Source organism: Bos grunniens, chromosome 14, assembly GCF_055505025.1.
Source record: "Bos grunniens cultivar Pamir isolate PY7600 chromosome 14, Bosgru_T2T1.0, whole genome shotgun sequence".
NCBI lineage: Eukaryota > Metazoa > Chordata > Mammalia > Artiodactyla > Bovidae > Bos > Bos grunniens.
In genome coordinates, this window is record NC_141178.1 from 74,476,161 (window position 1) to 74,491,290 (window position 15,130).

At 46.6% G+C, this 15,130-nt stretch overlaps 1 protein-coding gene across 1 annotated transcript in view; it reads right to left on the reverse strand.

The window, feature by feature from the left end:
* Positions 1-22: 22 nt before the first annotated feature.
* The window catches only part of HHLA1 (HHLA1 neighbor of OC90), a 36,881-nt gene continuing 21,773 nt past the window's right edge, over positions 23-15,130 (reverse strand). Inside the window, exons 15-16 of the mRNA XM_086335660.1 lie at positions 14,090-14,172; positions 23-39 (exon numbers count right to left, since the gene is read on the reverse strand). Of these exons, the coding sequence (XP_086191786.1) occupies positions 23-39; positions 14,090-14,172 (100 nt within the window). The remainder of the gene's footprint in view (positions 40-14,089; positions 14,173-15,130) is intronic.

Sequence of the window (15,130 nt, forward strand, 5' to 3'; positions counted from 1 at the left end):
AGCAAAGGGAGGGACCTTGGCATCAACTGGCACAGCGTCCTGGGAGAGAAGTCAGCGGAGCATGGTGAGTATGCTTTCAGAAACCAGGACACGAGACCCCAGAGGACCTGTTTGTCCTAAAATGCAGTGCAGGAAAAGGAGAAAGGCCCCAAAGTGATCCTGTCCCAGCCTTGCAAGCGGCTTAACTAAGAGTAATGAGACAGGTTGGGACCATGGACTCTTTCCTGCAACCCTGCAGTGCTCGCACCTGGACACAGCTCTCCTCGAACAACAAAATATTAATACAAAGAAACCATAAGAAACTAAAAATAACTGTGTGCACGCTCAGTTGGAGCAAACGCTGGACCCAAAAGACAGAAAGAGACCAAAAACCCCAGCTGCCAGTTTTGAAGAGCCTGGAGTATAAAAACAGTGTGTCAGGAGCAAAAACAGGATACTGGGCATGCCCCCTACACACACACACACACACACACACACACAAGCCACCCCTTTGGCCTGACCCCTGGACAGACCTCTACCCTCACCCCACATAAGGAACACTCACTCACCCCTCCGGAGCCAGCAAGCAAGGGAAACTATTGTTTGTTTTTGCTCTCGCCTGCTACCACAGAGCCCCCAACAAAGCCTTGCCTGAATTTCTTGTTTAGCCTCTATTCAATTTCTATTGATTGGGGAAGACGAAGAACCCTAGTCTGTAACAATATGACGGTAAAGAGATCACATTCCCTCTTTGAAACTCAGTTTATCCATCTGTAAAATGGAAATGTCACCGTACACTCCTTGAGGACATAGTTCTGCTCTCATTTATTTATTCACTAAATCGATGGTCATTTGTTATGTGCCAGGCACGTAGCAAGGATGCAGGAAAGCAAAGTGAAGAAAACACACCTTACCTGTGAGTGGCTCATGGACTTTGGGGAAAGGCAGCAATTTAACAAGCACTACAGTCTGACTTTTGTAAACTGAGTTTTGAGGAACCCATGTGTGTGTCCAGCAGCATTCTCAGCAGTATTTTTTTTTTAACTTCTTAATCCATTTTTAAGTTGAAGTATAGGTAGTTTACAATATTATTTTAGTTTTGGGTGTACAGCAAAATGACTCAGTGATTTATAATATACATATATTTTCAGATTCTTTTCCATTTATAGGCTATTATAAGATATTGCATATGGTTCCCTGTGCTATACAGTAGGTTTTTGTTTATCTATTTTATATATAGTAGTGTGTATCTGTTAATCCCAAATTCCTAATTTATCTCCTCCCACCAATCTCCTTTGGTAACCACAAGTTTGTTCTCTATGTCTGTGGGTCTGTTTTGGCTTTGTAAATAAGGTCATTTATATAATCTTTTAAGATTCCACATATAAGTGATATCATGGGATATTTTTCAGCAGGATGACTCTGAACCTTCGTACCAACGTCACAGGATAAATCCGGCCACAGTGGCACTGCCCTTTAGCAAACAGTGGTTTTCCTGCAGCGGCTCCATCTTTCCTCCCTTTGGCTTCTGAGTCATTTGAACACTTCTTGGAAAAAAGTACGGGTGGGTTCAGGAAGCTGCCATATTTCAGCTCTAGCTGCCCTGTGATCTGAGCAGTAAATGTACTTCAGTAGTCACTCACTGCCTATTGACTCACCTGGGTCAACTATTGTTTAATAGGGAAGGAACAATTTAAAGGCCAGGGGAATTTAGGATGATTTTAGCTCCCTGGGAATCTAACTCCCAAAGGATTGTGACTTATACATATTCTGCTTTAGAACATGTTTTTTATTTATTTATTTTAATTGGAGGCTAATCACTTTACAATATCGTGGTGGATTTTGCCATACATTGACATGAATCAGCCACGGGTGAACATATGTCCCCCATCCTGAATCCCCTCCCACCTCCCTCCCCATCCCACCCCTCTGGGTTGTCCCCGTGCTCCAGCTTTGAGTGCCCTGTTTCATGCATCAAACTTGGACTGGTCATCTCTTTCACATATGGTAATATACATGTTTCAATGCTATCCTCTCACATCATCCCACCCTTGCCTTCTCCCACAGAGTCCAAAAGTCTGTAGAACATGTTTTTAGGACAAAGTTTGAACGGTAATACAGAGTGATCACGCTACCCCAGGGGCACACAAGGGGCTGCTAAATATGATTGTGCGTGTTGCACACTGTGCCAAGGAGTTGTGTGTGCCGACGGGATAAGGAGGGGTTGAAATGCAGCCAGGGCTCAACTCCCAAGCTTGCCTTCTGCCGAGCTGCGTCAGCCTAGAGGAAGGGACACTTTCTGCAATTTATTCTCCCAGAGGCAAAGGCTGCCCCGTGGCCTGGTGGCCTGGCATAGGTACCTAGGGCCGTGGTGAACCACCCTACTTGTGGGCAGGCCTTGGTACTGGGGAAGGTGTGCTAGAGGAGAAGACATTTGTAGGCCAGAGGATCTCTACTCTGTGAACTTGCTCCAGGACCCCCAGCACAGCCTCTGCTGGCTGTAAGATAAATGTTTGCTGAATAAATGTAGAAGGAGAGGGTGAGAGTTCTTTGAGATTCACACTCAACTGAAGCATTCTCTAATATTCTGCTTCTTATCTGTCAGACACAATTCTCTGCTTATAATCTTTTTTAACCAGTTAAGTTCTTACAGCAGGTTAACTTTCAAGGTTGGACAGACCCTCAGATTGCACTGGCTCTTCTGCTAGAAAGTGGTATGCCCTGGAAACTCTGTGGGTGGCAGCTAAAAGCATTTCTGGGACCCATAAAGTCATACCCACATGACCGAGGCTGATGGTGTTGATGTCACACTACCAGGCACTTACTGAGTCTGATTTGTAATTGTTACCATCACCCAGCAAGAGGATGCCAAAGATTTGAGCTCAGAAGAGGAGGTGGAATCATCTAGTCCGAACTTTCTTTTTATAGATGAGATCAGTGAGACTTCAAGACTGGCCGTTTATGGTAAAAAACGTTCCACTTCCCAGATCCAGGGCTCATTATATTAACAATATCACTCAGGAGGTGTTGTAAGGAGTGAATAAGTTAATCCATGACCATGCACGACACTTATAAGTGCCTGATGGAGAGAAATGGCCCCAAATCATCAGTAATCACAACAATGGCGTCCAGCACCAGAAAGGCTCAAGAAATAGCTATTGCAATGAAGGTTCCAATTCCCCGTTGGAGTAGAAACCCCTGTTTGGTGAAATGCAGGAGGGGGTCTGCTTAGCACCGTGGATGTTGTTTTCTTCTCTTGTGACACTCATTTCAGGGAGATAGCCTCCTGAGTAGTCCTGACACTCAGAGAACAGGCCGAGGGTGATTTTTATTGGAACTGCAGCTATATTTATTGGATTTTCAAGCATGTATTTTATTAGACTACAAATGAGCCGAAATGACCTTATTACAGACATAACCATGACTCAGCTCTAAGATTTTTTAAAGTAGGTTATGGTTGGGGCGACAGGGTGTTGGTGTTTAATGGGACAGAGTTTCCGTTGGGGAAGCTGAAAATTCTGGAGATGATGAAGTTAATGTTCGCACAACAATGTGAATGCACTTAAAAATGGTTAAAATGGTAAATTATATGTTACGTATATTTTACTACAATTAAAAACAAAGTTATAGACCCCAGCACCTCATTCCTTTAAACGCCACGTTTCATCGACTGGGTCATTCTTTGTGCTGGGTCTCCATCAACACTAAGCTTGGCGTTGAGCCCTGGCTGCGTGTCAGCCTCTACTTGCCCCATCGGCACACACACCACCCTTGCACAGTGCACAATGCGTACAGCAGTACCTGGCCACCCTGTGTGTGCCACTGGGGTAGCATGACCACTCTGTATTATCATTCAAACTTAGTCCTAAGAACATGACATGCAGAATATGCGTAAGTCAACCATCCATCTCACATTCCTTTGGAAGTCAGATTTCCAGAGAGCTAAAACAATTCCAATGCTAGAACTTTCTAGGTGGGGAACCAAGGCTCAGAGAGGCCCAGGAACTTGCCAAGGCCGCCTTTGCCAAAAGGCACCCCTGCAGGGGCACCAGGGCAACACCAGAGGCAAGAATCAAACTGAGGCCAGCCAGTCCAACTTGTCTTTGGTCCAGGTGTTTCCCCCTAAACTGTGATCCCGGTCATTAAATCCCAAATAAGCAGCCTTGTCATTTTGTTCACTGTATAACTGTCGAAGCTTTTGACAATAGTATCTTGGGAGGCCCCCAGAGTGGCAGCTACTAGCCAGAGTGTGGTGTGACACTGCAGCTGACGGCCCCCAACTGGGGGCCTAAAAAAGGGAAACCGTGGTGTGCCTAGAGGTGATGGCCCTGAGCAACAGGGAGGGGGCTTGAAATGTGGGGGTGGGGGGACACGCACAGTTGGATCTGGGGGTGGGACGGCTCAGGGCCGCTGCAGAAATCCAGTATCTTCCTGCTGGAATCCAGCCTCCTTCAGCTGGCAGAGGCAGGTGCCCTTGGGGGTGGACTGAGTTCACCCCACTGAGTTCACCTGGAGGAGAACTGCCTTTTCTTAGTTTGCCCAAGAAAGCCTCTGGGCTTTCCTGTCAGTGACCCCAGGGCCATAGCATCTTGTGGGACTGTTGGTCTGCATGCACTGGAGGCCCGACTCACCAAAATGTCCCCTGCAGACTGATGCCACCCCCTCTAGAATGTGTCTAAGAGCAAGCCTTTCTAGCCAGACAGACCTGGGATGGAGCTGGCAGGTGGGGCTCCAGCTCTGCCTCTCCCTTCATGAGTGCCCTGAGCCTGACACTGAAGCTGCCTGTGCTCATCTTCCTGGACAGTAAGATGGTCATACATCTTCCTCAGGGCATGGTTAGGATTGAATGAAGTCATCCTTGTCAAGTAGGGACATACCTGGCCACGAAATGGGTGCTCAGTAAGGCTGGCCTGGGATTAATGCTTATTTTATTTCCACATCAGCTGCCCTAGGGAGGGACAACAGTCCACACAGATTTGCTGGACTCTCACCGATGTTGTGCTGGATTTTTTTCCCCCAGGTGAATTCACCAGATGTTGTCTCAGGCATTGCATCTCTTTGTACAAGGGTTCAGGGTGCCTTGGAGATGCTACCTACATCTTGGAGTAGCATCCAGGTCTCAGGTCTCAGACATCCCTTGAGAGCATCTCCCTCCTCCCTCTCTTCCTTCATCCTCACCCTCCCCTCCTTCCTACATCCTTCCCTCTCTTCTTCCATCCCTAACCCTCTTCCCCCTTCCCTCCCTTCCTCCCTCTCTCCCTCCACTACACCATCAGGAGAAGGGGCTGCCTACCGTGAAGGTCCCACTGGAAAGCCGCTGAACGAATGACGCCTGGCTTTGAACAGGATGGGGACTGAGTCCTTTATACCCCAGGGAAAGACCCTTTGTCATGCAACCCTCCTCCCCCTCCTCACATCAAGAGGACAGCCTTTCATGAACCTGGCAGGTGGGCTGCCTCTGTGGGGGAGGAGGAATTATAATGCCCTGGCTTGGACCAGGTGAAGGCTCCATATTAAGGGGCCCACCCCGAGCCTCAGAAGAGACCCAGGCTCTAATTAGAGAACAATGACTCCCCTGTTCCACGCCCCCCAGCTCACCTCAAAGGCTTGGAGGCCCAGAGATTATGTCTTGGGGTCATCAGGAGAGCTCTGATGAAACTCACACGGGCCCTCCTTCAGGAGAAGAGCCTGCTTTGTCTGCTCTAGTTAATTTCCCAGTGAGAGGATCTCTGGGGTGATTCTTCTTCTGTGTTTCTGGCCTCGGGCCTGGGAATATGATACCTTTAGGGGTTTTCTGCGCAAGCGGTGGGGTAGGGCAAGATGAGGCTTCATAATCAGACATCCTAGGTTCCCTGCCCGCTCTGCTTACTCACTCGGAGTAGGGCATGGAGCTTGTTACTGCTCAGCCTTGGCTCTGCATCCATGGGGGAATAATCCTACCAGGACCATGAGGATGAGGTGAGCCAGGTACAGTGAGTAGATGGTAACAGAGCCCATTACATCCTAGTTCCTTCTCTTTCCTTCATAGCCCTGTTGGGAATTGTTTCCTTTCCAGATTTAACAAGGAACAATAACATTTACTGAGTGCCTATTACGTACTGCAAGTATTTTTTACAAGATTTTGTCTTTTTCATCCCAATAGCAGTGGGATGCAGCACTAGCTCTGTTTTATAGATGGGATGAACAGTGAATGCATTAGTCTGAGTTCAAGTACGATGGGATTATTCTTGGCATCCAGGTGAGCCTGGCTGCAAACCCCGTAAGCTGTTCCCTCCATCACTACCTCCTGGAGAACCAGGGCCCGTCCAACAGTCTAATCTGGGAAGAACTGAGCCTTTACAAAACCCACTGAGGGCTTCTTCACATAAGCAGTTGTCCTTGTGCCCTGAAGCTTTTCTTTATAGATTGTCAATTATTGCTCAGCGTCTCATGTGCACAGAGGAATGAAGCTATGCGGTGCCCATCCTTTCTTACTAGCACAGAAGACACTCCATCTCTAATAAAACGATGGGAGTTGATGGATCAGTGTGGCAAAAATTCACCTTTTCAGCATCTCCAGAGCATAACCACTGCTTAGGGCCAAGGCATGACAGTCACCATAGGTGTTCTTCTGGACTTTTCCTGGGATTTGAGAAGCTCATTTTCTTCCCATAGCCAATAACAGGGTATCTCAATTTAGCACTATGGATATTTTGGATCAAATGATTTTCTGTTGTGCGGGTGTCCTGTGCATCACAGGGTGTCTTGCTTGCATCCCTGGGCCTCTACCTATGAGAAACCAGTAGCGGTTCCCCTCCCCAAGTTCTGACAGACAAAAACGTCTCTAGACATTGCCAAACAAACCTCCCTGTGGGTCCAAATCACCCTGATTAAGGTTCACTGGCCTACAATTTCCCTGGATCCTTGGCCTTTCCCTTCTCTGTTGGTGGAAAAGGGTGAAAAGCAAAGTTTTCTCCAGAACTCAGGCATAAGAAGGAAAAGGCTATTGGATGGGAGCCTACAACAGAAAGAAAGGCAATGCCAAAGAACGTTCAAACTACCGCACAACTGCACTCACCTCACATGCTAGCAAAGTAATGCTCAAAATTCTCCAAGACAGGCTTCAGCAGTATGTGAACTGTGAACTTCCAGATGTTCAAGCTGGATTTAGAAAAGGCAGAGGAAGCAGAGATCAAATTGCCAACATCTGCTGGATCATCAAAAAAGCAAGAGAGTTCCAGAAAAACATATACTTCTGCTTTATCGACTACGCTGAAGCCTTTGATTGTATGGATCACAACAAACTGTGGAAAGTTCTTCAAGAGATGGGAATACCAGACCACCTGACCTGCCTCCTGAGAAATCTGTATGCAGGTCAAGAAGCAACAGTTAGAGCTGGACATAGAACAACAGACTGGTTCCAAATCGGGAAAAGAGTATGTCAAGGCTGTATATTGCCACTCTGCTTATATAACATGCAGAATACATCATGCTAAATGCCAGCTGGATGAAGCACAAGCTGGAAATAAGATTGATGGGAGAAGTATCAATAACCTCAGATATGCAGATGACACCATCCTTATGGCAGAAAGTGAAGAAGAACTAAAGAGCCTCTTGATGAAAGTGAAAGAGGAAAGTGAAAAAGTTGGCTTAAGACTCAACATTCAGAAGACTAAGATCATGGCATCTGGTCCCATTACTTCATGGCAAATAGATGTGGAAACAGAGACAGATTTTATATTTTGGGGCTCCAAAATCACTGCAGATGGTGACTGCAGCCCTGAAATTAAAAGACGCTTGCTCCTTGGAAGAAAAGCTATGACCAACCTAGACAGCATATTAAAAAGCAGACACATTACTTTGTCAACAAAGGTCTGTCTAGTCAAAGCTATGGTTTTTCCAGTGGTCATGTATGGATGTGAGAGTTGGACTATAAAAAAAGCTGAGTGCCAAAGAATTGATGCTTTTGAACTGTGGTATTGGAGAAGACTCTTGAGAGTCCCTTGGACTGCAAGGAGATCCAACGAGTCCATAATAAAGGAAATCAGTTTTGAATATTCATTGGAAGGACTGTTGTTGAAGCTGAAACTCCAATACTTTGGCCACCTGATGTGAAAAGCTGACTAATGGGAAAAGACCCTGATGCTGGGAAAGATTGAAGGCAAGAGGAGAAGGGGACACCAGAGGATGAGATGGTTGGATGGCATCACCGACTCAAAGGACTTGAGTTTGAGCAAGCTCCGGGAGTTGGCGAAGGTCAGGGAAACCTGATGTGCTACAGTCCCTGACGTGCTGGGATTGCAAAGAGTCGGACACGACTAAGCGACTGAACTGAACTGAATGGGAGCTTAAAGATTAATATAGCACCCAATTTCCTCGCTCACATGAGCCCCCCGCAGAGGGCACCTGTTCCGAAATTGGTGGACTAAGCCACACGCACACACACTCCTCTCCCCCTCGCCTTGTTTCTGTTGTTTAGTTGCTTGGTCCTGTCCAGCTCTGCAACATCATGGAAAGTAGCCCACCAGGCTCCTCTGTCCACGGGATTCTCCAGGCAAGAATATTGGAGTGGGTTGCCTTTTCCTTCTCCAGGGCATCTTCCCAACCCAGGGACCAAGCCCCGTGTCTCTTGCTTTGGCAGGCGGGTTCTTTCCCACTGAGCCTCCAGGGAAGCTCATCCCCCTTCCTCCGCCTTTCTTTTTTTCTGTTGCTAGTCTTTCAGGCATGGGTGGAATACCTGGAAATGTACTTGTGCTTTGCCTTTTCACAGCTTCTCTTGGATGTATTTTCTTTTCAGGAATGAAGGAAAATTCTTCCATTTTGAGCCATTTTTTATATGTGAATTCTACATAATTGCATATAACTATAAATATTTTTTAAAGATATCCTTTTGTAAATGTTTAATATTCTGCTAATTTGATTTTGAATTTTATATGTCAGGTATTCTGTTTTGGGATTTTTAAATAATTTATTATACTTTGTTAAAAAAGGAAAAATTGTACATTTTTAGAAGGTGTTTCTGAGTAAATTTAATGTACTGAAAAAAAAGAATCCTGGTTAGCAATATTCCTTGTGTAGCTTCACCGTCTCCTTCATTGGCTAGGGCACAGTAACTGTCCCATTCTTTTATCTCATCAGAAAACCTCTGGTTTCCCTGAGAGCTCAGTTGGTAAAGAATCCGCCTGCAATGCAGGAGCCCCCGGTTGGATTCCTGGTTTGGGAAGATCCGCTGGAGATGGGATATGCTACCCGTGCCAGTATGCTCGGGCTTCTCTTGTGGCTCAGCTGGTAAAGAATCCACCAGCAATGCGGGAGACCTAGGTTCGATCCTTGAATTGGGAAGATCCCCTGGAAAACAGAAAGGCTACCCACTCCAGTATTCTGGTCTGGAGAGCCATGGACTGTATAGTCCATGAGGTGGCAAAGAGTCGGACACAACTGAGTGACTTTCACTTTCACTTTCAAACCTCTGGTAGCCGCACATGCACAAGTCAGTCAGTATGGAGGTGCACTCCCCTGGGCTCCCCCATTGCCCTAAGCACCCCCTACACCTGGGCTTATTCAGCCAGGGAGGGTTGAACCTCCCCTTAACCTCCAGGAGACCGTGGACTCTAGGCTCTGGTCAGTGTCCCTTGGGCCCCCTTTACTTCCTGCAGCGGCTGCTGTTGTGAGAAGGTGTGACCCTAGCAAACTAGCCCTCTGAGCTTTGTCCCCCCTGCATGGGCCTCAGAGGTCCCCCATGCTTGGACTTTTAAGGGTTGTGGTCAACCGTAGTCACCATCCCTAGAGGTTGGGGTAGTGGGTTCCACATGGAGTTTCCCCACAAGCAGATAGCCCAGGTGTGGGGATGAAGTCATTCATTGCTCCATCCTCTTATTTTTTTCTTTCGCTTCTTACATCATACTTCATTGACTCATGCACTGTTTCACAGCGAAGTCTCCTTAGGCAAGAGGAGCACATGCTGGTGAAGGGGGTTGGGGGGAGCAGAGGCAGAGGACCCTCCCGTGTGCCCCTTAGCAGGCACCCTCCCAGCTCCTGGAGGAAGGTCCAAGAAACAGAGCTGGACAGTCCTCCGCAATCCCCCTCCCCCAGAGGAGCCTGTCCGGCAGTGCTGTTTGTGGGCACGATACAGTCGGGGGTTTGAGGGGAGGAGGAACTGAGCCACTCGGATTCCAAGTCATCCTCACCCTCCTCTCCTGGGGGTTGTGGGGGAGGCAGAGGCGAGATGGTCTGACATCCTGGCCCCTCCTGGCCCTCTGGTCCAGGTCCTTTCCCTTATGATAAATAACTCTTTGGGGAACCTCAGGGATCCTTTCTTGTTAAAGGTCCCTAATTAATATCAACTTGATCCATCAGAGGATCAGGTCAGATTCACCCACACAGAATGAGTGGTGCTGTGTTTTGTTGTTTTTTTAATTCCTATCCAGGCATGTGCACCTTTGTTTTAGTACATTTATTGCATCTTCATCAGCTTTGCAAACAAAGGGACCTTTGTAGGCTCCAGGAGTCCTGATCACAGCCATTTCTGAGTTTGACATCTGAATGACTTTGAGGATCCCTCAAGTGTCCTGAGAATTAAAAGTAAAACTTTTTGTGTTTGTCCAGACAGGAAAGCATCTGTCTGCTTTTATCCCTAAAGAACATACTGTTCACTAGTCGTGCAAGGGTACTCGAGGGTCTTCAGATGGGGAAGAACTGTCTCCACTTGGATGCTACATGAAAAGTGACTTCTCACTGAAGGGCGGGCATAGATCATAAAGAAGGGAGAATTGATGATCAGCAGCATCCAGGGTGAGTGGGTGGAGGGAAGCTGTCTCCACAGTGAGGAATGAAGGGGTCCAGGCAAGGCCACTGGAGAGAGCTTAGTAATGTTCTGCAGAAACACTTGACATTTACTGGGATAATGGACGTGGAAATTGCATACAGGGACTTGATCCAAAGAGAGAGATGATTCATTGTGTGAGTTGCAGTAGAGGGTTGATGCAAGAGGGCATTCAAACCAAACATCTTCCAAAGAAAGGTCTGGTCCTTGAAAAGACAACCTTTAACCCTTGAAATATACCACCTGGTGTACTCTCGCCTGGAAAATCCCATGGACGGAGGAGCCTGGTGGGCTGCAGTCCATGGGGTTGCTAAGAGTTGGACATGACTGAGCGACTTTGCTTTCACTTTTCACTTTCATGCATTGGAGAAGGAAATGGCAACCCACTCCAGTGTTCTTGCCTGGAGAATCCCAGGGACAGGGGAGCCTGGTGGGCTGCCGTCTATGGGGTCGCACAGAGTCGGACACTACTGAAGCGACTTAGCAGCAGCAGCAGCAAGAGTATCTTTGTATATTTGTATCATTTCTTTTTACATTCTGCATACAAAGGATGTCATACAACATTTCTCCTCCTCTGTCTGACTTACTTCACTCCATATGAATCTCTAGGTCCATCCATGTTGCTGCAAATAACATTATCTCTTTCTTTTTAATGGCTGAGTAATATTCCAAATGGACTCACAGACTTAGAGAAAAAAATTCATGGTTACCAGGGGAGGGAGATGGGGGCAATGGATACTTAGGGAGTTTGGAATCAACATGTACACACTGCTATATATAAAATGGATGACCAACAAGGACCCATTGTGTAGCACAGGGAACTCTGCTCTATGTTATGTGGCAGCCTGGATGGAAGGGAAGTTTGGGGGAGAGTGGATACATGTGTATGTACGGCTGAGTCCCTTTGCTGTCCACCTGAAACTATCTCAACTTTGTCAATTGGCTATATCCCAAATACAAAACTAAAAAGATTTTAAAAAGAGTATTTTTTTCTACCTGGGACTTTAGATCATGCCAGGTAGTCTAAGCTCACAGGGTGATTTATAGCAGAGGCCTTGGGTCAGACAGTGTTAGCCTGATGCATGGAGGAGCTGGAGCCTGAGTAACATGGGCTCTTCATGTTCCCACATGACAGTTACCCCAGTAAAAACCCTGGACTCCATGGCTGGGATGAGTTTCCTAGTTGACAAGATTCCATGAATGATCCCATATATCATTGCTGGAAGAGTTCCGTGCGGTCTATGTGACTCCACTTGGAGAGGACAGCTGGAAGCTTGTGTCTGGGCTCTGCCCTCTGTGCCTTTTCCCTTAGCTGACCTTAATCTCTTTTTGCTGGCATCAGTGGGAAAGGTGACTATACCAGCTTTTCTGACTTCTGTGAGTCCCATTAGTGCATCATCCAGTCTGAGAGTAGCCTTGGGGATGCACAGAAGATAAATCAAGACAAGACATCCACAAAACAACACTTTCATCTCCTCCTGAGGGAAGGTTCTCATCACCTCCTACTTAAGGGGCTTGGAGGATTAACTGGATTCATAGTACAGCAAGTCCGATTAGTTGTAGATTAGCTGTTTGGATAAACTGCACAGAGAAATCATATGTGACTCTCTCCAGAGGATGGGTTCATTCTTCCTCATCTGTGCTTGTGTTGTCTTCCTGAAGCCCCAGGTTTAAGTCCCTTTGGGTACTGAGAGCCTCGGTGCCTGGGCTGGTTTGCTCGTGCTAGTCTCACACACTGCACACCATCTCTTCAGTCTCAGTCATCGTGGGAGCTCCTTGAGCACAGCTACTAGGCTTCCATGACTTTCACAAGCTCCTTGAGCGCTGCTACTAGGGCAGGCAAGGAGGCTGGCCTCATTTCCCTGACTATGAGAGCTCTAACACGTGCTCTTCTACCTTCAATACCTTACACAGGAAAGAGAGAGATGCTGCTTCCAAAAAGACCCGTGTTCAATTAATTGATGATCTAGAGCTGGAGCCTGGGTGAATTCTGCAAATGCTGCCAGCTTGGGCCAGGGCCCAGGGTGAACAGAGGTTGCCCAGGGTATTGTGAGATCCTGTTGTTTTTTCAAAACCTCAAACAGACTTGCAGATATTCTCAAGGCATTTTTGTTTTAAGGCTGGAAGAAAAAAAAGAGAGAGAGAGAAGGGAATGCTATAGAGAAAAAAACTCTGGCTCAGACTATTCCTAGAGGGCCAGTATGTGGCAGTGCGCTGGACAGGGCATCACTCAGAGTCAATGTCAGAGAATGAAGGAGCTCGTGCAAGGACTGGCAGTCCAGTGATCAAGACTCCACTTTCCAGTCTTCCCTGCTGGCTCAGTGATAAAGAATCTGCCTGGCAAAGCAGGAGACATGGGTTCGATCCCTGGTCCGGGTGGATTTCACGTGTCACGGAGCAACTAAGCCCATGTGCAACAACTATTGAGCCTGTGTTCTTAGAGCCCGGGAACAGCAACCATGGAAGCCCACGTGCCCTAGAGCCTGAGATCCACAAGAGAAGCCACTGCAATGAGAAGCCTGCACACTGCAGCTGGAGAGTAGCCCTGCTCTCTGCAGCTAGGGAAAAGCCTGCACAGCAATGAAGACCCAGCACAGCCAAATATAAATTAATTAATTAGTTAAATAAAAGCCACAAGGGAGGACTGGAGGACTGCATTGTATTTTGTTTGACTGTTGTAATATAATGCACGGCCATATGGCCACTCGGCTTATATTTGAATTACATTTCGCAGGGGTTTTTCAGAGTTCAACTTGGTTCCATGATTTTTAGGAAGCCAGATTCCCTTGACCAGACAGTTCAGAAAGACGGAACAATAAAATGGCCACACTGTTGCTTTGGGGAACAGACAAACTACATCAGCCACTTTTGTCAGCAGGAGTGAAAATTAAAATGAAGACGTCTGGCCTCTGAGGATGCCTGAGGACAAGGATGGAGGTGCCCTACACCCCGCTTGTAGCAGGTCACGCTGCGTCTTTTTCTTGAATCATGTGTATACACTTTGCTCTGGTCAGGCATTTGAGTGCTTACATGGCGATTCTCTCCTGTTTCATTTGTCTTTGTCTTTAGAGCTTACAGGGAGACTCAGAGAAGGGAAGAAGCTTGCCCAAGAGCACACAGAAAGACACAATGCTTTGCTGGGCTGACTCCTGCTTTTTTTCAAACTGTTAGGCGAAGGGAACTCAGAAATACCCTAGACTTCTTGTCTAGGATTCATGATCGCTAAGTGAGTTACACCTCCTCCTACTGATCCTGTGCTAAGGCAGAGTTCTAGACCTTTTTCGTAAAATAGTCTGGCTGTGTACTTACTGTGTGAATGGAACACCCTTTTCACCCTCTGACAGATGTATGTTGCATTCTTCAGAAACCAGGAATAGTAGTCAAGACAATACCTAAAGATCGAAATCACAGGCGAGAGTAATTATTACCCTTTGTGGATATTAGAAGAGAATCATCTAAAAAAGAAAGTCATAATGGCTAATTATTCACAACAAAAAATTCTCTCTCTCCATCTTTATAGGCTGTGGGAGGAAAGGTAGAGAATGAGTCTTCACAGGAAAAAGTTCAGACTTTGAGTCAGAAAGACTTATTCTTCTACCATCAGGACTTGCCAGGACATGTGACTTCAGGCTGATTACTTAATTCTTTGAGCCTTAGTTTTTTCATACATAAACAAAAGACAATAATAGAATCTAAACTCTTAGGGTATCTTGTGGAAGACAGGAGACACTGTTTGCAAAGTTCCGCAACGGTGCCAGAATTACCATTAGTGATGGTAATGGTACCATCAGTGATGAATATCATCTATTTTTGTGTGAGGTGGTCAGAGTACAGGGCTGTTAGAGTTAACCATGCAGCCAATACCTAGCAAGACAACATCCTGCTCTTGGCTGGTGACTATAGAAATTGTTTCAAAGGCCTTCAGTGAAAAGGTCACACATATCATTAGGAAGAAGAGTTTTCTGTGCAAATTGTATCACTGGCTCGATGTCGGACTCTGGGAATCTACTTCCCTGTCAATCCTTCACCTGATATACAAGGAGGCTGGGCTAAACATTCTCTAATTGCTTCGATTTCTATCATTCTGTGATTCTAGTATTTTCTGTACTGTGCTAAGTTGCCTCAGTTGTGTCCAACTCTTTGCATCCCCGTGGACTGTAGCCCACCAGGCTCCTCTGTCCATGGGATTCTCCAGGCAAGAATACTGGAGTGGGTTATCTTGCCCTCCTCCAGGGGATCTTCTTGATCCAGGGATTGAACTTGCATCTCTTATGTCTCCTGAACTGGGATGGGGAAGTCTTTACCACTAGTGCCATCTGGGAAGCTTCTGGGGAGCAGCAATTGCTCATG